Here is a 24,342-nt window from a genome sequence, read left to right as displayed (position 1 = left end):
CTGGATCATTTGTTTAAGTGCCTGAAGTGAGGTATATCCAATGGACTATTTCAAATTGGTCTTTCCTCATGCAGTTGCCAGGATCAGGCTGAGACATGGCATGTTTTTCCATTCCTCCTTGAAGATCATATTATTTAGGTCTTACTCTCAGGTTCTTAAGTAGAGCTCCCCCTCACTGGGTACATGAATAAGAGAATGAAGGGTATGATCAAGGCAGTCTTGTCTTCCTTTGCAGAGAGAAATCAACAGTAGTCCACCTTTGGCAGGGACTGCAGTATTTGTGCCTTGGCCTATGGGTCAGATACAAAACATTGCATCTGACAGTAATGATCAAAGATGCTCCAATCTTGTAAACATTATGACAATGTTTAAGTCCCTTATCAAATCAACAGCAGAACCTCACACCTTTTATTGTCAGGGGGTATCTAGTTAAGCCAGACTGGAGACTTTGCTGAAGGATCTGAAAGAGATATAGAAATAGCAGCACACATCGTGCCAGACTCTTGCAGCCCATATAATGAAATGCCACTTGCTGCAGCAGGGACTCCAGGGCAGAGTATGAATGGGAGACAGCAATGGCAACAGAGAGCACTCCTGCTCCTGGCCCTGACATCACCCTTGGGTACACATCTGCACACCAAAGTCTTAAAAAATGTTCATGTTACTAACAGACCTCACGTGGCATTGCTAACAATGAGATGGAAAATATATAAGAACAGGGGTGTTATGTTAAGTACTATAACCAGGGACACTGATTAATCACCATTAGAAAAGGGGTAGCCGTGGGATCTTGGAGCACTGGGAAGGGGGCTGGGATCTGGCAATACTGTGATGTCTTTAGTGTCTCGCAATATTTTGCAGGGGTCCCAGGGTTTGGGAAGAGGATTCCAGTAACAGTGAAGCAGGAGGAATGGGACCATTAGGAAAGGGGTCCTGAGATCTGGGCAGATTGGGGAAGGGAGTTTTAGCATCTGGGAGGATTGGAGGTGGCCCTGGGATCAGGGAACACTGACATGCAGTTAAGAGATGTGTGAGCAGAGGAGGGTTCTTGGGATCTGGGAGTGGGAGGAGGAATCTGAGGAGGTGGATCTTGGAATCCAGCAAACTGAGGAGGTTTTGGAACATGGTGGGGGAGAGGGGGATAGAAGGATGAGTCTTACGTATTCGAGATAAGCCGGAGTGTGGCAGTATTAGGAGAGAGTCGGATGAGGGAGTGCAGCCCAGGATAATAGGACCAAGCTGCCCTTGCCTCTTTTCAGATGCAAGGCACCCTACACCTCCATTGTTCTCCTGGCCATCAGCCTCTATCCATGACCCACTCACAGCCTCTTTTATACCCTCAGGTAACCTCCCTTTCTCAGTCACTGCGGTTCCTATCTTTACATTCCTTAATTAAAGCATCTTAACTTAAACTTTCTGCTTCTGCACTCCTGGCATATGTCAAAAATTCACCGAAAACAGACAGTAAATCATGGCTGGCGTTGCACAATTTCCTGATATATACTTCTGACATGTGTGGGAGTGCAGAAGTGGAGAATTTTCCCTTTAGTGGACTATTATTGAATTTGACAACTTATCCAGTCTTTAATACATAAAGTTCTAAAAATAAATAAAATTTATCTCATACAATGCTCAAAAGTTCATTGTTTACACAGTTTCCAAGTCTTGATATAAAAAATCCTAAAGCCTCAAAAATGGTTCTGAAGAAATTTTTAACTGTATACTTCACAGAAATAAAGAGGCAAGTAACTAAAAAATAAATCCATCTCTTTGCTTCCATTTCTAACCATCAACAAAGAAACCACAATCACAGGTGCTGTTGATCACAGGTGCCATCTATGTTTGAGCAGTTCAAAACAGAAAAGCAATTATTAAAAAATTATTTCCTGAAATAAACGCTTTAACTATTCAATCTCCATTTTGTTTTAAAGATTTTTGGAAAAATCAAAGAACTTCAAATATTCACAGCATGAGAGGACATACTATCATGAATTCATGCTGATACGCAGATCACATGCTGGGAAATTCTGCAAAATGCATGTACTCAGGATGCACAGATGTGGTTGGAAGCTCTGTCCAACTATTGTGATGTAAAAATATCCAGTCGAAGCCAGGGAAGGCTGAGACCTTGAAGTAAAAACTTAAAGGAAGCCATTAAAAGACACAAAAGATAATTCAGTGGTAAATGTTACCATGCTATGGTAGATCATGCAATTTTTTTGATGTTTTTATTTTGTTTCAAATCTTATTTTAGACATCATAAATGTCTACTACTGAGCATAAATGGCCAATGATTCTTTTTCAAAAAGCATTTTGAGTGATTTGATTAATTCATCAAGAAACTATGACAGGTAACTGTTTATGGAGTGAAATGCCATTACAAAATGTTTACATAGGCAGTTTCAATGTTAAATGTTAATATAAAATGATTACCAAACATAGTAAGGTTTGTGGATGGCAAGCGCGCACTTACAAAAGATTTTTTATATATATAAAAAGTATGCACTACCTTGAAGCTGAATAAGACATCAACTATTGTTGTGTCATCTTTTTGGCAATGGCTAACTGTTGAGTATGTCAAATGCAAGCATTAGAACTGTTGTACAGCACAATTTGATGTACAGAACTAATTTTCATTAATCTCCACTCAAAATTAAATAATATATAGCTAATCAATTCTCACCATTTCTCAAAGTTATATGCACTTCTCTCTCACACAATATATTTAAAAGTACTTTCCCATTTTCATGCAGCAACAGTCTGCCTCTTGAAGCTGCTGCTGGTGCTGCATAACACCTCATCAAACTATGATTTTGAATCTTGTGGAGATGTGAAAAGTATTCTAAGCAAATGCTAATTAAGGCTGCTCTTCATGTTTATATATTTTTTCAATACATTGAATTAATATTTTGTTTGATGCATCTCCTAAAAGCACAGTTATTCTACAAACGAATATAGTGAAGTTGAAATTAACTTTTTTTGCACACATTTTCTGTGTTGCAGGTAACACCATTTGCCAATATTTGTAACAGTGTGTAACGTCATTGTAGAGCATAGGGTCATATTTATAATTTCCTTCTTAAACCCTGTGATTTTCTGATCTCAGCTGCGTCATCATGGCAAAGCTCTGAGTGGTGACCAAGTGCTTTGCAACAGGGAGGAAGGCCACAAAAGGAAAATCAATCTGGTCTGTTCCTGCCCACCACCTAGCAACTAGATCAAGAGTGTCATTAACAAAGACTAGGCAACAGGTCTTCTACCTATCCTCTTGGCTAGGGAATGATGTATGCAGGAGAACTGAAAATAAGGAATGAAAATATCCCCTGTACAGCCACCTCCAAAAATGTCTACACGTGTGAAAGAGAAAGACTAAAAATGAATACATTGGTCTTAGGTTACCAAGGAAACACTAAGCATCTGTTCGAATTGTTTTCAGATGTTCAGGTAAGGATCACCATATTTACAGTCGAAGCACAGTAATAGTAAGTCAATGCAAGTATTCTAATCTGAACTCATTTTCTTACCTTTCACAGACGTATTAGGTGGGGGTCCCTCCATCCTCAAATTCCAAGGCGGCTCACCTTGGTTTATAAAGTCCCTCATTTTCAGATAGCTAATGGTGAGGCGAATGATTGATGCCTTATCTAACTGGCTTGTGATGGCTGCTGGGAGTGGCAGTAGTTTTGCCAATTCGTAGAACTCAAAGTTTTCCTTTCCTCGGCGGGATCGAGCAGCATCTCGAGATTTCTCCTTTCGCAAGGCTTGTAAACTAAAAGAAGAAAACAAACCAACTTTAGTGCAGCAGAAGTAAAATTTTAAAATGTAACAGTCCTGAGATGGTTAAAATGTTTTTTTTATGGTCCAAACAAAAATAACAATTTAATAGTTTGTAGAGTATTATAATGTTGGTTACTTAATCTTTTTTACTGAGTACTGTTCTCTGAATCTAGATTATATCCAAGGAGAATTTCTTGGGGAAAAAAAATCACCTTTTCAGATGAAATGAGGTGTAAAATATGTGCATATTTTAACAGACATAAAGGCTACAGGGTGTTGCTGCTTCTACAAAATATGGCATAAAAGAGGTAGGATATGGGTTTGTGCCCACAATTCCAAATGCAGCAATTTACTAATCTCAGCTATGTCTCTTGGGACGCACTCGGTTGGAACTTTGTGCTTTGCCATAAGAAGAAACAGATAAATTGAACTAGTTTCTCTACAATATTTTCGGTCATCTCCTTAAAGATCAGTGATCTGGAGGCCAGGAAGAAAGTCTCCTGCCCATTCTCTGGGCAAGTTAATGGTGTATGGTATGGGGAAAATTAAAGATGGCAGTTAAAGCACATTGAAAGGAACATTCTTTGAAGCAATGGTTTAAACTTAAAGGGAGACTCAAATGTATACACACAGAAAGAAGATTTTCTTTGTAGCTCTGGTGAAATGGTCTACCCATTTCTAAAAAACATGTTTATGATTTGACTACACCTTCCACATAGATGAAATCTTTCTTCTGGTTACAGAATTTTTCACTTAAACTTGAAATAATAAGTGTTGATTTAATGTTTTACATCTTAGTTGAAAAATCAGAAACTGAAGAACAATTTACCCTCAAAGTCATCCTAAACACAATTTGGATGAATTTATAAACCCAAATTGTTGACTAAAGCAGCAATTTCAATATATCCTGTGGAAACAGCATTCCTGAAAATCTGTCCTAGTTTTCTGTAGCCATGTTTACACTTCGTAATTTCATTTTTATTTTCAACTTTTTTATACGATTTTCAAGAGCTGAGGAATAAAGAGGGGCAAATGGAGCTTTGTTGTTTCACTAGGAGACACTGCAAAAAATATTTAAATAAAAGCTTCCAATCTTTATTGTGTAATCCACTTAAGTGAATAAAGTTTAAATAAATATCATACTTTTAATGGATATACATAAAACCCTAACTACTAATGACTATAAGGACCTCAAACATTTGCAGAATTCCACATTCGTAATGACTCCTGTGATCTTTTCAAGTAGGAAACATTCAAACTTTAATGCTTATGAATTCTGAAGACCATTCTCGCAAGAGAAAAACAAATCCGAAATGCCTCTCACCACTCATCATACTGAATTTGCTTTTGTGGTCAGGTTTAAAATTGTTCTAGAGCTGTGTTAACTGTGCGAGCAACAGAAAGAACATCACATTTGTTTAATATTTTTGATAAGCCACAACAAAAAAAGTTTACAGTGTGCTACAGTATCCATTAAATAATATCACTGCTTTCAGGTTACATGTCTATCAGCTTTATTAGCCTTTCACCCTATTGTTAAACTACACTAAAATAAGGCAAGCAGAAAAGGAAACATATTACGTTAACATAGCCTACATTATAAAGAATAAATATCTGGCACTGAGTTTAAGACTGTAAAACAATTTTAGGCTCTGCTTATGTTCATATATCACTCAAATGAACCTTGCAACTCACTGCCACCATTTAGTGTCCTAACTATTTACCTCAAATATACCAAGTGCATGGATTAAAAAAAAATCAGCCTTCAGTCCAATGTCTTCAAACTCTGTCAAAATTGGAATTAAGACTTGTGTAATATTGCTTATGTTTTCAATGATATATTAAAATGGCAATCATAAAGATACTAACAATGTTAACAGAATAAATAACATTCTTAAACAGTTGCAACAGACATCAGTGTCCAGGTGTAAAAGCAATTTCTGTCTACAGGTTTTGCACATTATTAAAAATGTGCTACTTATATAAAGGTCCACATTTAAGATAGCTCCATTTAAAAATGTTTTATTATTTTTGATTCACATCAAAGTGACGATCTCCTGTTGTAGATTGTTCCAGCAATGCATTCGCAAAATGTACCAATAGATGGTCTGGTATGCAAACAATTTATGCTATCAGCTATAATGCATGTTGAGAAGCTAAGTGTGACACAAAGGTAAAACACAATTTGTTCCAGAAACTTGAGTTGAATTAGGTTCAAAGATTAGAATACTGAAATGATTTTTGACCTTCATTCTGTCCAGGGAGGTAAACATTTTGGCTCTATAAACAGTTGCACTAGTAGTTATTTTGATGCTATTCATCTCTAAGAGACCATTCCAGTGACTTCAAACCAAGAAAAGTATCATACTATGCAAGCAATAAGTTACAACACTGTCAAGGTGAAACAACTTCTGCATTTGACACCCGGGATTTCTATTTACCAGTTCAACTAATCACTCTGCAATTGAACTTCTGAGAACAAAAAATTATCAATTAAAGTGGCTGAAACTCCTGCAAATTATCATTTAAGAATGGAGTAATTGCTTTCATCAAAGGAAGAATAGCTCGCCAGAACACATATGTCACTTTAGATTAGTGTTCTCTCTCCTGAAGCCATGGATGACACAGTTGATATAAGACTAAATGCCAAGACCAATCAATTGCTTTTGTGGCTCTGCCCTGAGCTGCAGTAAAATAGTCCATTTTCTAGGATCTACTCTTCATTATTGTAAATGCTATCTCCTTGGTAATATAATTCCATTTCTCATAAATTCTGTCTTAAGAGTATTGTCCCAACAATAGGTGTTTTTGAAAAAGAATGCTGTTAGCTTAACACAAAGGATTAAATGTAATCAGTTGACAGGAGGGTCTAGTCCTAGTCCCGAACCCACACCTCTCTCTAGCTTCACTCTTATATCTCTCATACCCTCTTCTAGCTCATCTCATCCTTGAGACCAACCTCTGCGCCCTTAACCCCACTCCTACTAAACTGCTAACCAACCAACTTCCCTTCCTGGTCCCCATGCACATTGACAATGTAAATGGTTCCCTTTCCTCAGGTACTGTCACCCTCCTTTTTAAACCTGCCACCATCACTCCCCCCGATCCCTCCTCAAAATACCTACCCTTGACCCCTCTGTTCTTGTAAATCACGGCCACATCTCCAGTCTCCCTTTCCTCTCCAAAATCCTTGAACGCACTGTCACTTCCCAAATTCGTGCCCATCTTTCCCACAACTCCCTGTTTGAATCTCTCCAATCAGGTTTCAGCCCCTGGCACAGCACCAAAACAGCCCTAACCATAGTGACAATTAACATCCTCTGTGAGTGTGACCAGGATGCGTCCCACCTCCTTGTCCCCTCTGCAGTTTCTGTCTTGACTGATCATACTATCCTCCTCCAATGCCTCTCCTATGTTGTCCAGTTCAGTGGGACTACCCTCGCTCATTTCCAGTCTTACCAATCCAATCATAGCCAGAGCATCTCCAGCAATGGCTTTTCTTCCTGCCCCCACACCATTAACTCTGGAGTTCCCCAAGGAACTACGCTTCTTTCTCATCTGCATGCTGTCTCTTAACAACATCTACGTTTCCAACACCTCTCTCAGCCCCTCTACTGCCTCTGTGTTGTCAGACTGCTTATCCCACAACCAGTCATGGATGAGGCATAATTTTCTCTAGTTAAACATTGATAAGGCCAAAGCTAACGTCTTTGGCCCTCACCATAAACTCCATTCCCTAGCCACCAATTCTATCCCCCTCCCTGACCACTGTCTCAGGCTGAACCAGACTGTTTGGAACTTTGGCATCCTCTTCGACCCCGTTATGTTTTCCGACACTATATCCTCTCTATCACAAAGACCGCCTACTTCCATCTCCACCTCTTCCTCAGCACATCTGCTGCTGAAACCCTCAACTATGCCTCTGTCACCTCCAGACTCAACTATTCCATCCCCTGTAAACTCTCCGCTCCCCGAATCCTATCCTGCATCAACTCCCGCTCATCCATCACCCCTGTCCTTGCTGATCTACATTGCTTCCTAGTCCCCCAACAGCTCAAAATTAAAATTCTCATCCTTGTGTTTAAATCCCTTCATGGCCTTGTCCCTGGCCAGCTCTGAAACACAAAGATGAGAATTCTAAATTTGAGATATTGCAGGAACGTGAGTCAATGTAGGACAGCAAGGCCATGCATGATAGGTGGGCAAGACCTGGGGAGGGATAAAATACGGGCAGCAGAGTTTTGGATGAACTGAAGTTTACAGAGGATAGGAGGCCAATGGGAGAGCATTCGAATAGTCAAGTCTGGAGGGGACAATGGTATGGATGAGACTTTCAGCGGCTAATAGGCTGAGGCAGGCAATGTTATGGGGTCATAAGCTCAGCTCAGGTTGCAATAGGACACAAAATTGCGAACAGTCTGCCTCAGCCTGAGATAATGGCTGTGGAGGTGGATGGAATAAGTGGCGAGGGTAAGGAGTTTGTAGCGAGAGCCAAAGACAATGGCTTCAATCTTCCCAATGTTCAATTGGAGGAAACTGCAACTCATCGCGACTGGATATCAGACAAGAAGTCTGACGACAGAAGCAGTTGGAGGATCGAGAGATGTGCTGGAGAGATAGAGCTGGGTGTGGTCACTATACATGCAGAAGCTGACCCTATGTCTGTGGATGATGTTACCTGAGGCTAGCATGTAGTTGAGGTAGAGGAGAGCACCAAGCATAGATCCTTGGGGGAGTCCAGAGGTCATGGTGCGGGGCGGGAAGAGAAGCCATTCAAAGGCTGGAGAGAAATTAAGGAAGGATAATGCATCATGGTCACAGTCACACAGGATATCATTTGAAAGATTGGGTAGGGCTGTTTCAGTGCTGTGGCAGGGAGGGAAACCTGACTAGAGAGATTCAAACAGGGAGTTGCGTGAAAGATGGGCATGGACGTGGGAGGTGACAAGTTGTTCAAGAATTTTGGAGAGGAAAAGAAGGTTGGAGATGAGGTGGTATTTTGCAAGGACAGAGAGGTTGAGGGTTGGTTCTTTGAGGAAAGGAGTAACAACATCCGTTTTGAAAGGGAGATGAACTGTACTTGAGGAGAGGGAACCATTTACAATGTCAACAACATGAGCCACGAAGGATAGTTGGGTGGTCAGTAGTTTTGTGGCAATAGGGCCAAGAGAACAGGAGGTGGGTCTCATGTACTAGATAAGCTCGGTGAAGGCATGAGGGAAATAGGAGAGAAACTAGACAGACTTGGGGTTATGGCAGGGGAGAGCTGTGAAGGTTTGGTTTGGTGGGCAATGGGAAGAGGGGAAGCAGCATAGGCAACTGAATGGATGGTCTTAGTGATAAAGAAGTCCATGAGCTTCATGTACTTGTTGTGGGAGGTGAAGTTGGAGGCGGCAGGAGAGAGGGGTTTAAGATGGTTGGTAGTGGAGAAAAAATGCCAGGGGTTATCTTTGCTCTCCAATATTAGCCAAATTAAAAATGGTAAGTGGGGCAACATTGCATGGGTATTGCACTTGTAGGTAATGCTGAGAAGATCACATTATGTGACCCAAAATTACCGAGGCAGTGTTGCTCTAACTAGCTTCAACTCCCCCAACTTCCAACATGTGATCTTTACTGGACATACCAACTAGATTATGAGCTGCACATCAACTTCAGTCCACCAGTATTTACTAGACATAAATGAAAGAAAGGAGTAGTAGATCATAGTATCTCTTCATTCTCATAACATTTTTTTTTAAAACAGTGATGCAGCACAACTGACAGAGACTTGAATCCAACAGCAGCTGTGAAAATATGTAGAGTCTTTTATTTGCTGATCAGTATTCTACCAATTGGATGGTGCCTTTCAACCAGAAACAACTGACCTGAGATATGGTCAGCAACGGAGCAGGACTGAGGACTGGATCTACACACCGAATCTCCAACTAATCAAATTTGGCCATAGAGTCCAATCTCCCCCCCCATCCCCCGCCCCTCCCCCACGTAGCAACAATAGCAGCTTTGGACTCCACCACTCCTTCCCCACTGAACAGAAATTTCAGGTCTACAGTTAACTCGCCCCCTTCCCTCCCACCGAGCAGCAAGTAACAAATCAGTAAGTTGTTCCGAGTGCATTGCTTGTGGCAAAATGTTTAATGCACTGTAATTTCCCCCCTATCCTTTTTAGCGGCAATATAGGCCCTGGACTCCAGCCCCCGTCCTCACAAAGCAGCAATTTCGGTCTTGAGGTAATAAAACCCAGATAACCTCCTCCTTCCCCACTAATGAGAATTAAATCTGATCCCGTGGAAGCGAAGCCCAACCCAGCACATCGCCCCAAGCGCTCCAGCACTTTGGGAGGCACGATGAGCGCATCACAATCCTACCCTTCCCCCCCTCAATTAAATAGATTTCTGGGCCTGCTGAGAGATTTTGCCGGCCTCCCCCTCTCAAGGAACTTTCCCTGCCTTAACTCCCCCAATTTCCCCCTCTCTTCTACCCCTTCATTTTTTCCATTGCCCTCCTCTTTATCCCTCTCTCCTTCTCCACTTCCTGCCCCCTACCCTGTCTACCTTCCCCCATCCCTGTTCCTTTCACTCCCCTTCCCTCTCCTTCTCTTCTACCCTGCCTGTCTCCTCCTCATCTCCTGCCTGCGTCCAGTTATCCCCCAACTCTCCAACCGTGCTCAACATAAATACTGCACTTGGTCTTGACTCGGTGCAACATTACAGGTGATCAACTAGTAAATTAAGAAATATAAAATGTTTCAAGTGGACCTGTCTCCTAACAGTCATTAAACATTTTGCCACAAGCAATGCACTCGGAACAACTTACCAATTTGGAGGAAAGTACCTCTTGTAATAGTATAAAATTTGCTGATATCAAGCTATATGACCAGGTGACAAATATATGGGATATAAACAGCATTTAAAAATATCTCGCCCAATTAAGTAGATGTGCTCAATCGATTTGAATGTGCATATTGGAAAAGAAAATAGAAAATACACATATATATTACATCTGCACAAAGTGAAGGCACATTCATTAGTAAAGGAGGAGGAAAAAAGATTTGGCTTGTGATCACTAATCAAGTTTCCAGACAAAGTTAAACTGTTTTCAACAAAGCTAATCAAGTACTAGGATGCATTTGGTAATCATTTGACAAGAAGTTAAAACAAGTTGTTCCAACTTCGGATACATCACTGGTGAGACCGCATTTGGAATGCAGCATGCAATTTTGGGCATCATATCTTCAAAAAGAGACTGACTGGTCAAAAAAGTAAAAGCCCATGAGATCCAAGGGAAAGTGGCTTGTTGGATCCAAAATTGGCTCAGTGGCAAGAAGCAAAGGGTAATGGTTGACGGGTATTTTTGCGACTGGAAGGCTATTTCCAGTGGGGTCCCGCAAGGCTCAGTACTTGGTCCCTTGCTTTTTGTGGTATGTATTAATGATTTGGACTTGAATGTGGTGGGCTTGATCAAGAAGTTTGCAGATTATACAAAAATTGGCCGTGTGGTTGATAGTGAGGAGGAAAGCTGTAGACTGCAGGAAGATATCATGGACTGGTCAGGTGGGCAGAAAAATGGCAAATGGAATTCAATCCAGAGAGGTGTGAGGTAATGCATTTGGGGAGCACAAACAAGGCAAGGGTGTACACAATAAAGGGAGGATACTGGGAAGTGTAGAGGAACAAAGGGACCTTGGAGTGCATGTCCACAGATCCCTGAAGGTAGCAGGACAGGTAGATAAGGGTTAAAAAGGCATACGGGATACTTTCCTTTATTAGCTAAGGCATGGAATATAAGAGCAGGGAGGTTATGCTAGAACTGTATAAAACAGTAGTTAGGCCACAGCTTGAGTACTGCATACAGTTCTGGTCACATTACAGGAAAGATGTGTTTGCACTTGAGAGGGTACAGAGGAGATTTAGGAGGATGTTGCCAGGGCTGGAGAATTTTCGCTATGAGAAAAGATTGGATAGACTGGGGTTGTTTTCTTTGGAACAAAGAAGGCTGAGGGGAGATTTAATGGAGGTATATAAAATTATGAAGGGACTAGATAGAGTGGATAGGGAGGACCTATTTCCCTTAGCAGAGGGGTCAGTGACCAGGGGCCATAGATTTAAAGTAATTGGTAGAAGGATTAGACGGGAGCTGAGGAGAAATCTTTTACCCAGAGGGTGGTGGGGGTCTGGAACTCACTGCCTGAAAGGGTGATAGAGGCAAAAACCCTCAATTCATTTAAAAAGTACTTGTTTGTGCACTTGAAGTGCTGTAACCTACAGGGCTATGGACCAAGTGCTGGAAAGTGGGATTAAGCTGGATAGCTCTTATTCAGCCAGCACGAACACGATGGGCCGAACGGCCTCCTTCCGTGCCGTAATTTTCTATGATTTTATGAAAAGGATGTTGATGAAATGGACAGCATTCAGAGAAGAGTGATAAGGATGATGCTAGAACTTAGTGCACTCGGTCATACATAGAAATTAGTTTGGTTTTTTTGGAGAAGAGGACTGAGGACAACCATGACTTAGGTTTTCAAAATGCTGAGCAGCGTAAATGTTGTCGATGTAAGTAGGCTATTTACTTTGATTGAGAGTATAAAAATACAGCCTTAATTCTCTCCATCTTTTAAATTCTACCCCAATCATTCATGCATTTTTCTCAATCTCAAATAAGGGCTAGGAATAATTCTGCATAATGGCATTTCTCGATCAACTCACCAGAAGAGACTGCTGAATGAACATGGACTGGCACATGTTTCAGCCAAGATTGGCGAAATTTAGCTGCAACTGTCAGTTGAAGGTGGTATTGAAATTTGGGACTTTGAGTCAGGATGCTCAGTCTTCTACTTGAGGAGCTTCTGGGCCTCCCTATCGTTATATTTATTTTTTAATGAGGATCAAATTTACAGACAAGATATGTACTCAAAAGGACAGTTTTTACAGATGAGACACCAATGTACGTAATGCAAAAAAAATCAAGAATCTGATGTTTTATGCAAAATCTGTTTTAATTTCAGAATTTTTTTAAATGTGCAAATTAAAAATATGAAATTTTTTTCCACAAAAAAGGTACCATGAAATCAATTTATATGGACCATACAACACACAGATGTGAATATCTGGGTAATATACGGAGTGACATTTATGATCATTTGTGAACCGTAACACAGCTTAGAAACCTACTTTAGTAAAAAGTACTGTGCTTTTCTAGAGTGACAATAGGTCTCAATTTTAAACAAAATTAGTGATCATCACTCCTAATGAGTGATACTTGCAGGACCTGTCTTGCATTGGTTTCAACAATTAATTAGTTGCAGATTTGAGTCTATATTTGGAAGTTACTTGTTTATAAATACCATCTGCAGGCAGTCCCAAAGGTAATCATTATTTAGGAATACAACTGTATGCACAGGAAAGCCACATCCTTCTAAGAGCAAAGAAATCCAAGGAAATACCATATCATTCAATCTAAACATACCAAATCTAAAAACTTACAGTTCAATGCACACTCAACAATAATTGTCAAATCCAGTGGCTAGCACATACCTGTGTCTAAGTCAGCCTCATTTTATGCTTACAACATTAAAATGATCAAACAAGCAGCATGGAGTGGCACAACACCACTTCAAACCCTCAACTTTCCAGTGAGTTCCTGATCTTGTTTGTATCATTAGGGGTAGATGCTCAGTAAAGTGCAAGTGTTTCCACAGACAAAGATGGTGGGTCACTCTAAACTGCTCTTGCACATCTTCCAGCATTTGGCTCCAGAACACCACTGATAGAGGCAACAGAATAGACTGCCTGCCTATTCCCTCAGCTGAAGAATGTTGTGTGGATGCTGGGGGCCTAATAAAATAATTTCAAAAAGCCTTGTTTCATCATGCAACTGCATTTTGAGACAAGCTGATTTCCTTAAACAGACTTCTCTTAAAAACCTCATCACCTAGCACCATGTTGAATGCCACAGATTTGAAATGCCAATGTATCTGGATATATTGCATTGAAAAATTTACAACATTTTTCATATCTTAATTAAAGCATAAATATACTATCAAACAAACATACTTTATGTCTGTAATATATTAAAAGTCTTGCACATAGTACGTACTTTGTGTTAGTGTCGCATTTACTTCCTGCAACACATTCCCCATTACACTTTATTGATAAGACCCCTATTGTTATAATAAAGTTGATCCTATGACTTACCATGAGTAATGCACTAATATTTTAACATTTCTATTCATACCAAGGGTATATTAAATATATGTATTTTAAATATTCAAAAATGTTATTGAAAAATGAAGGTGACTTGCTCAGTAATGGATAATAAGTGGTACCTATTAATGTTGTTTGGCGTTATCTGAATGCATTTAAAAATCCATCGATGACAGCAAAGTAGAGAGCTCTTTTCTGTTTAAAATAATGATGCATTTTAGATTTCCCAAAAAAGGAATAAAACTAATTCTGTAAAAATAATATGGTTTGGGGTGTCCTAATGACTTAAATAATACAGCACGTTGTATACAATAACTCGTGCATGCAAGTTATCCCTCGTTGTAAAATAACCGTAATAAGCAGTAATTTGCACAAAAGCTTCTCTGGCACAAGTCATATCAATAAATAATTTCCACAGAAGTCAATTTTCAAGACTGAAATCACATGTAAAGGTCAACAGATCCTTAACTGCTGGTTATGCCGTGAAAAATTATATTGATTTTTCCCACAAACAATAATGGCCACCAAAAAAAAATCAGCTCATTAATGGTTTCATAGCTGTGAAGCCATACTATTTTTCAACATCTGATTTTAATTGTTAAGTTTATTCAACCACGATTTCTGCTTTAAAGAATCCACCGCTGTAATTTTAAGTAATATCAGTAGATTCCCCATTGCGTTGCTCTCATGATTCAGAGAACATGCTATTTGATCATTTTAGAGCTGTTTATACCATTTAGGGGATAACATTAAGGCCAGTGCTTTAAAGATTGAATTCCATGGGCTCAATTTTAAAATGGTGGTGGGTTGGCAGCGGGGGGGGGGGCGGTGAAAGTGTGCGTGGCAAACCCGAATAAAGAAAACTTACCATTTCCAACGCGAAAGTTCTCTCCAGGTTTCGCGCCGGGCAGCCAGCCTGATTGACAGGCTGGCTGTCGACAGGAGCTGCAACGCGAGGGGGGGCGGGGAGAGAAAGAGAGAGAGCGAGACATCATCCAGCGCTGGAATAGAAGATCGAGGTGGGGGGTGGGCAGAGAGGGGAAGATCGGGGGGGGATGAAGAGGGGGAGATCGGGGGGACATAGGAGGTTGAACAGGGGGAGATTGGAGAGGGAGATATCAGACATCAGAGCAGGGTGGAAAGGTAGGTTAATTTTGTGTTTTAACTTCGTGCAATGGTTTGTTCTTTAATTTATTTTGTTTCTTTTTGCCTGATCCGGCCCTTCACGCCTGGTTACGTCTGAAAAATCAAGCCCCGTGACTCTGTCTTTTATTCTGTGAAAACTGTAAATGAGTGGGCTTTATTTATATTGCTGTGGTGGGGTCCTTTGATCTGGCATCACTGTAGAGGAGAACCTGAAGTTCGGCAGAACTGTGAAAAGTGGTCCTGAGGTTCGTTGCAACGAATGGTGCAATGTGAAGCGTGGCTCATTGCTGGATTCATGGGGCTCAATTTTAAACTTAAATTGCGGGTCCATTGGGGGCGGGTGTGGGCTGCACAAATTGAAGAAATGCAGAGCGGGTTCGGTAGCCGGCTCCAACCCGCCGACTTCCGAGTTCCCCACAGACACACCTGTGTGCGTGCGCGCTTCCCGAATCCGGAAGTCCTGCCGGCAATTAAAGCTGATGGGATGATAGTTAAAGAACCAAATGTATCTCATTGAGGTATTTAAGGCACTTTACTTGTGAAACCAGGCATGAAGGGCCGGATCAGGCAAACAGAAACAAAATAAATTAAATAACAAACCATTGCACAAAGTTAAAACACAAAATCAACGTACCTTTCCACCCTGCTCCAATGTCTGATGTCTCCCTCTCCGATCTCCCCCTCTTCCCCCCCCACCGCGATCTCCCCCTCTTGTCCCCCCGATCTTCACCTCTCGTCCCTCGATGTCCCCCCAATCTTCCCCTCTCCCCCCCCCCCCCCCCCACCACCGATCTTCCATTCCAGCGCCGGATGACGTCTCGCTGTCTCTCTTTCTCTCCCCCCACCCTGCCCTCGACGTTGCAGCTCCTGTCAAGCAGGCTGGCTGCCGGGCGCGAAACACGGAGAGGACGTTAATCACCATCAATTACGATGCGGTTGTGTCAGAAATGGTAAGTTTTTTTAAATTGGGGTTTGCCACGCGCACCTTCAACCCCCGCTGCCAACCCGCCACCATTTCAAAATTGAGCCCCTGGTGTTTGTGAGCAGTGTGGGAAGGGCTTTGATCTCACAACTTTGGTTGGGGAAGGAGATGGGCGGTGAGGTGGGGGGGGGAATGCCATGCATAGCAGCATTGGTTTGGGATTTTCTAAGGCACCGCCACAAAAAAATAATTTGGTGCTTTGTGATTGGTTCCTGGAATGTGTCTCTCTGGGTCTGCCTCTGTCTGTATTCCTCGCTCTTTTCCATTGCTCAGCTATAAGAAAATGTAAACACTCTAATTACTAATCAAAGAAAGGTATTTCAAGCTTTCAAAATTCAAATAATTTGTTTTTTATATGAAGAAAGGAATTAAATTCGGAAAAACTCTATCTGATAGCAGTTAGTAATTAGAATGTTTACATTTTTTAACTGTCAACATAACAGGTGATAATCATGTGAGATAATTGAGAACTTTTGCTTCAAAATTCGAGGAATCTTTTTTGAAAAATGAACTAAAGTGTAAAGAGGAAAGCACTCTCTGATGCACTTTCCAAAGTTTATTGAACACAAAAGCTACGACAGGTATGCAATCAGTAGTCTCTTTTTTATTTTCTCATTGACACAGGCTTTGTTTAAAAAAAGTTTTCAATGAAATGTGTGACTCACATACTGGATTTAAGTTTTATATATGTATAATTATTACAGCATTTTAAAAGAGGTAAATTTATTGTGAAAACAAATGTTGAAGCCCAGCTTAGCCTCACTGCATTTGTTGATGACAAAGATACAGAAGGGATTAAAAAAAATCTTAAATTTATTCTTCCATAAGTTTTTATCACAACAGTATTAGTCATCAAAATACACCTCAAGATAATTCAAGAATTTGGATCTGCATGCTTACTATCAAAATGTGAGTATAATTGCAATATTCTATTGCTCAGTAAAACATGCACAGAAGGATCTTAAACCAGATACCAAAGCAGAAGGTTGAGATGAAGGCCAAAAAAAACACTTAAATAATTTCAAACATCCTGTATCTAATATAGTGCCATAATCTGAAGCAGTCAAGTAATATTTTATTAATTATTAATTGAACTTTCCTAATATTGTACAAAAATGATCTTTAAATGGACAGATTGTATATTATACAACTTCAAAAACTCTGGCTGTTTTTATACAATGAACAATGATTATTATTGTTTTCAAGGATGAAACGATCAATCAAATTTGTCAATGGGTACAATTAAAATGTATATTTAACTCTAGATTTTATTTACACAGAATGAAAACTGCCAACCACTTCTAATGGAGCACTTACTGGAAGTTGAATAAATGTCTTTCATATTTAAAATAAAAATAAATCAAAACTTCAGCCAAATATCAGAGAAACTATTTTTGAAACAATTTGATATTGACAAATTTGAAATAATACGACTACGTGCCTTTCTATTATACTCTTCTGGTAGAATATAAAACCATTTTTTTGTAAAATGACTGCTTTCAATCTGTTCAAACCACATATTTTGTCAACCCATGGTCAAGATTCTTGACGATCTTGCAACTCTTTTCAGGTGAATGAATTGAGTCTGTGACAGATGTGTAAACGCTGATAGCTTCTGTTATTATAGTACAAATAAAACAAGTAACAATACAGTGTCAGTTAAGATCTGATAACAAAGGCAATGCAAAACCCGCCTTTCAATAAACACAAATGAAAACTCTAGGCTCATGTAGTTGCAGTGTTAACAAAGATGGTTATTTAGAACTCATATCTTTTGAATGTAAAAGCAAAATATGTACTATAATTGGTGGAATCAAAAAAAAATTTAGTGCACAATTATACTACAGCTCAGACTGGTATCTGTGGTACATGAGGTTCAATCAGCAGGCCTGAGTTATACTGACTGCCTTGTATGCGTGCATGTTTAGATGTGTGCGTAGAGGTCAATTCACTGGCTGGCTATTTTTTGTTGTTACAAGAACATGGGCAAGAATGGCCACTTTCGCTTGTAAAAAAAAGTGAAAAATAAGTTTTGATCAACCACTTTTAAAGTTGGCTAGAGTTATATCGCATCGGTGCAGAATCGAAACCGACTGGAACTGATTTCACACTTCTTGCTTTAGGGCTCGGGAAAAGTACTAAAGCTGGTGGTAAAAGTAAGCGATCTGGGCATTCAAGTGCATAAAGGTTCATTAGCAATGCCATGAAGCAACAGCTAGAGCGAATAGAATGCATTACAGGACAATTGACTATAACAAAGCATACTATCTTGTCCTTGTACAAAACCTTGGTTAAGCCTCAGTTAGAATACAGTGTCCAGTTTTAGTCTCTTCACATGGTGGGTGATATTGAGGCTTTAAAAAGGTTGCAGAGGAGGGCCACAAGATTAATACCCAGTTTAAAGCAGCTATTTACCAGGATAGGCGCAAGGAGCTGGGACTCGCTACACTTTAGAGAAGCGTAGACTTAGGGGTGATTTGATCGAGGTTCATAAGATGATGAAGGGAATATATTGTGTTTGTGTAGACAGTCAGTTTCAACTAAATAGGTTAGGGAGGACCAGGGGTCACAATCTCAAGTTGTATAAAGCCAGAACTAGGTTAGATGTCAGGAGGTGGTTCTATTTCCAGAGAATAGTAGACCTCTGGGACAGGCTGCCAGCTCGGACGGTGAATGTTGATTCACTAAATTATTTCAAGCAAGAGCTGGACTTGTTTCTGGCAGAGGTGGAGATCATCTCGTACAACAGGTAGGTATTGTATAACATTAATCAGGGCCAGAGCGATCTCCTGGACTAGTTTTGATCGCCAAAGAGGAATTTCCCAGATTTTTTTTCTTTAATTGTCCTGGGTTTTTATAAGGTATTTTGCCTCTCCCAGGAAATTACATGGCTTTCGGGTGGGGTGGGGAGTGCATATATTGTGATGTGTGTAGGACAGGCTGGATGGACAACTGGGTCTTTTCCTTTCCGTCACTGTCGTATATCGTATGATGTGTTGTTCTTGCCCCTTACACCTGGTAATTTTCTGGTCAGTATCATGTGACGCAGGTTGTCATGGTGCATTCTAGATACTGTAGTTCTACAGGAGCATAATGAAAAATACAAATCCATTCATGCATCTCGTACACGCATGCAGAATTTATCAAAGCCCAGGTAAAATTTCCAAAAAGGGCTGGACTCAAACACCATGGCCTAAATTTTAACCCGTAAAAACGCCCCAAAACAGCAGGTAAGTGCACAGCTTGTGGACCAGGATGAGCAGGAGTGCATCCTGCAGCGACCACCTCCCCACCCCGATGACTCCCAACCCCCATTGATTTCCAATGACTCCTGGCCCCCTCCCCCCCGACTCAAACTCTTCCCCCCCCCCCCATCTAAGACTAACCTCTTGTATCTGCTTTCTTCCTCTTCTCCCGTCCGACTGAGAGCCAACCTGTCAATCAGTCGGGAATGTCGGGTGGGAAACCGACAAAAAAAAGATGTCCTTACGTCAAAATCATAAGGACGTCCAGGAAATCCGTATGTCCGGGTTTCGCAGCAGGAATCCCTCCCCCCATCCCGCCACCGCCAACATCATCTTCCCGGCTCCGTGTTAAAATTTAGGCCCATGTTTCAAAAATGTCAGACCTGCGCAGGGAGAATTCTTGCAGACATTTCTAACATAAAATCATTCATTTTACGTGCAAGCTTAGTTTTTTCAGAATTGTGTCATTCATTTATGTGTTAATTATGTTACTGTGACAAAAATGTACATTTGTCTGTGATGAATTTTCAACTTGTATTTTGCATTGCTAGAAACAGCATGTAAGGGGTTAACACCTAAAGTCTCAACACATTTCTCAACAGAAAGCCTTCTGCTTAGCGCAAACAATTTGGCTGCAAGGGTTTCCACATGGTGCAAGATTCTAAGGTTCACACAATAGTTGTCTGCGGTGTTAACTGTTTAATTGACTCAGGGCCATTACATTGAATCTCAAACATTTCTGCTATTGTCAAAGATTGGCTATGCATTCAATATGGGTGAATGGCAGTTGAATCTAATATAATTATGAAAGCTACAGCTATCAAGTGCTTTTGTTTCAGGATAGCTACAGACGTGGTCCCATGCCACCTAGGGAAAGAACAAAGAATCAGGCTCTAACCCGAGATAGTGGGTATGATGTGAGCTAAGTCTGCAAACTTTGAAAAAGGGACAGGGTCATTGATTGGCTTCATTCCTCGCTGAACGTTTAGAACTGGAGTTCTGCAATTACAGATTATATTGGGCTTCATGTATAATTCAGGATTGTAAACAATTTTACAACACCAAGTTATAGTCCAGCAATTTTATTTTAAATTCACAAGCTTTCGGAGGCTTCCTCCTTCGTCAGGTGAACGATGTGAAAATCGTTCACATCGTTCACCTGACGAAGGAGGAAGCCTCCGAAAGCTTGTGAATTTAAAATAAAATTGCTGGACTATAACTTGGTGTTGTAAAATTGTTTACAATTGTCAACCCCAGTCCATCACCGGCATCTCCACATTATAATTCAGGAGACAGGCTACAGTCAGTGTTGGAATTCTGCAAATGCAGCCCAAGTGCTCAGTGCTTTTTAACTGTTGGGGCCAGCCAGCAGTATAGCCGAGCTAAATTTCAAATGGTCATGTATTCTACAGGGTAACACAGAGGTCTATATTTCAAAATTTGTGTTTAAACTGTCTGCACTGAGATGATAGCTTTCTATTGAGAAATATATTGAGACCTTTGGTGTTAACCCCCTTATATGCTGTTTCTAGCAACGCAAAATACAAGTTAAGAATTTGAGTTAGAGAGCAAGCAAATGGCATTTTATTATTTTATGTATCAAATAAGACTGTGTTATATTGTTTACTGTTCATTCATCTGTTTTATGCAAAAAAGTCACTTGTGATTCAAAACCTGAGTCTCGATCTAATAAGAGTGCATATATCCAGTACACTTTCAAATTGAAGAGAATTACATGTCGATACGTAATATATTCCAGTAGCCAGCTTAAAAAGTAAGGGCCCTCTATTCCAATCCCTAGATCTCATTATAGTTTACCTAAATATTGGGCAGAAAACAATGCACTTTGGATTGTAGGGGATGTGGGGTCCTCTTACAGGAGTGGCAAATGATGTTACATAAGAAATAGGAGCAGGAGTAGGCCAATCGGCCCCTCGAGCCTGCTCCGCCATTCAATAAGATCATGGCTGATCTGATCCTAACCTCAAATCTAAATTCATGTCCAATTTCCTGCCCGCTCCCCGTAACCCCTAATTCCCTTTACTTCTACGAAACTGTCTATTTCTGTTTCAAATTTATTTAATGATGTAGCTTCCACAGCTTCCTGGGGCAGCAAATTCCACAGACCTACTACCCTCTGAGTGAAGAAGTTTCTCCTCATCTCAGTTTTGAAAGAGCAGCCCCTTATTCTAAGATTATGCCCCCTAGTTCTAGTTTCACCCATCCTTGGGAACATCCTTACCGCATCCACCCGATCAAGCCCCTTCACAATCTTATATGTTTCAATAAGATCGCTAAGTTAATCTCAAGAAATTATCTAGAACATGAACCCAAAAATATGACAGTTACATAATTTTTTTTTAGCTTTATAGGGATAATTTTCTGACTATTTATTTTAATGGTTGCAAAATCATGCTCTAGGTCTACCCAAATTTCCAATTTGTGCTTCCACGGAGGATGCTCAGGTGTTAACTTAAGTGACTGCTTATTTTCTTCAAGGCTAGTTCCAATTGTTTCTTTTGAGACATCAGAACATTCCCTGGTGAAAACATTAACTGGCTTTATTTGACCATTCTTGTCACTGCACTTGTGGAATTGCCAGAGTTTAGAAACAAAATAGGAAGCGGATTTCCGGTGGGCCTGCAGAGGTCTATTTAAAGTGGGAATGCACCTCTTAAAGCAAGGTTGTTTTCCCTATGGGCTGATTTTACTGTTGGAGCAGTGGAGGAAGAAACTGGTGAAAAATGAGTCGCAGACAAGCCCCAAACTTCTCTCAAGTCTGCCTGGAGGACCTCTTGGACGAGGTGAGGGTGAGGATGTAAGTCAAAAGCAAAATACTGCAGATGCTGGAAATCTAAAATAGAAACAGAAAATGCTGGAGAAGCTCAGCAAGTCAGGCAGCATCTGTGGAGAAAGAAACAGAGTTAACGTTTCAGGTCGAAGACCTTTCGTCTGGACTTTGACCTGAAACGTTAACTCTGTTTCTTTCTCCACAGATGCTGCCTGAATTGCTGAGCTTCTCCAGCATGTTCTGTTTTGATGTGATGATGTAAGTTCTTTTTCCAGCTAGTTGGAGGAGGATTCCAAAACATGATGTGCACCAGGCATGGAGAGAGACTGCAAAGAATGTCAGCTCCAGGAGCATTACCCCTAGGACCTGGATGCAGTGCAGAAAGCACTTCAATAATCTCACAAGAGTAGCAAGGGTGGGTACAGCTCTCTATTTCTCCATCTCTGTCAAGAACACATGACAACAGTGCTTCCCCCCTCCCTCAGAACTCTGAATAATTCCCTCCCTCCATCACATCTGTCACCACCAATCACAAGAGCACATGAGACCACCTCTCATTCTCATTCCAAAAATACACTCACCTCTTTCTTGCTCCTTTCACAGCAATCACTAGCAAGGCTCCAATTTTCATTTATTAATGAGGCACCCAGCTGAGTCAGCTCCCAAATTGAAATGGCGGCCGGCGGATTTCCAGCGGGAACGGGGCAGTAAGTCAATTTTTTGCTATTTTAACCGCTCACCCTCCATGTTTCGTCAGGTGGGTCGGGTTAAAATCGGGGCCTTTATTTTCATCGTACTGATTTATCTTTATCCCTCCTGAAGTTACCTAAAAAATAAACTCATTAAATCAGCATACCAGGTGAATTCAGGTAATCCCTGCCTCTGGAATGCTGTGGGGTCCAAGACAGACATGATAGTGAGTCAGTTTTATCTTGTCAGCATAGAATGGACTGCAGGTTGGAAGTATCATAGGTGTGTGTTTGTAAAAGGTTTCACTTCACAAATTAGCATGACGTATCTCAGGTTAGATTGCCAAGGAACTGGACCCAATAAAGTTGTAATGAAGGTTGCAAAACTACATCTGCGACTTTCCAGGATGAATTATTTTTGGCTTGAAAGGCAGAATTACAATGGGCTCCCAAAATGTCATAAAATCCACCAAAAAGATGTCAAAAATCAACATTTTGGGGGGATGGGCAGTCTCTCCCCCACACCAGAAAATAAATTACACGTCCTCAGCACTCAAATCCCTCTTCAGTAATTTCTAAATCCAATACTGCTGCATTTTTATGTACCTTCGATTTTCCTTCTGCTGTAAAAGTTATTTTAAACACCTAACCTCAGCTCCAGGGAACATAACTCAAATTTACCCAGTCTCCCATTGTTGCTGAGTCCCGTCAGCCCAGGCATCACACTGTTGAATCATCACTGGACTGTCTCCAAGGCCAGTACATCCTTCCTGACATGAAAAACTGGACACAATATTCCAAATGAGGTCCGTGAAAGATCTAGTTATACAAAAGACTTAATTACATAGAAAATGGGTTATTTAATTTTGAAACATAAAAGTTTTATATTTCAATTGAAGTTTTTCTAAGTTCTAGGAGACAACTTTCCCACTATTTCTTTTCCTGTATTAATTAGGAATAAGATGCCTGAAGTTGAGGCTAGTGTGGCAATGGGGAACTGCAATATACATTGAGTTACATCGAAACTACAGCACAGAAACAGGCCATTCGGCCCCTGGTCTATGCCCGCATTTATGCTCCAATCAAGCCTCCTCCCTCCCTACTTCATCTAACCGTATCATCATACCCTCTATTCCTTTCTCCCTCATGTATTTATTTAGCTTCCCCATAAATGTATCTATGCTATTTGCCTCAACTATCCCTTGTGGTAACACATTCCACATTCTTACCAATCTTTGGGTAAAGAAGTTTCTCCTGAATTCCATGTGGATTTATTAGAGACTATTTTATATTTATGACCTCTAGTTTTGGACTCCCCCATAAGTGGAAATGTTTTCTTTATGGTAAGGAATATTAGAAATGTGACAAAACCCAAAGAATAGAAATGAATGCATCAGACTGCCAGAATAGAATAATACAGAAAACAGTTTACTCAATTGAGAGACAGAAAGAGTATGTGAAAACAGGAAGCTCATTTTAATGAGGGATTTCAACTAACTGAATATAAATT

The 24,342-nt window shown here is 40.5% G+C and overlaps 1 protein-coding gene across 3 annotated transcripts in view; it reads right to left on the bottom strand.

The window, feature by feature from the left end:
- LOC137326390 (neuronal PAS domain-containing protein 3) overlaps nucleotides 1-24,342 on the bottom strand; it is a 919,339-nt gene that overhangs the window by 612,416 nt on the left and 282,581 nt on the right. For all 3 annotated transcript variants that reach the window (XM_067991429.1, XM_067991431.1, XM_067991432.1), the window contains exon 3: nucleotides 3,525-3,769. In XM_067991429.1, the coding sequence (XP_067847530.1) occupies nucleotides 3,525-3,769 (245 nt within the window). The remainder of the gene's footprint in view (nucleotides 1-3,524; nucleotides 3,770-24,342) is intronic.

This window comes from Heptranchias perlo, chromosome 10, assembly GCF_035084215.1.
Source record: "Heptranchias perlo isolate sHepPer1 chromosome 10, sHepPer1.hap1, whole genome shotgun sequence".
NCBI classification, from domain to species: domain Eukaryota; kingdom Metazoa; phylum Chordata; class Chondrichthyes; order Hexanchiformes; family Hexanchidae; genus Heptranchias; species Heptranchias perlo.
This window is presented reverse-complemented; position numbering and strand designations above follow the sequence as displayed.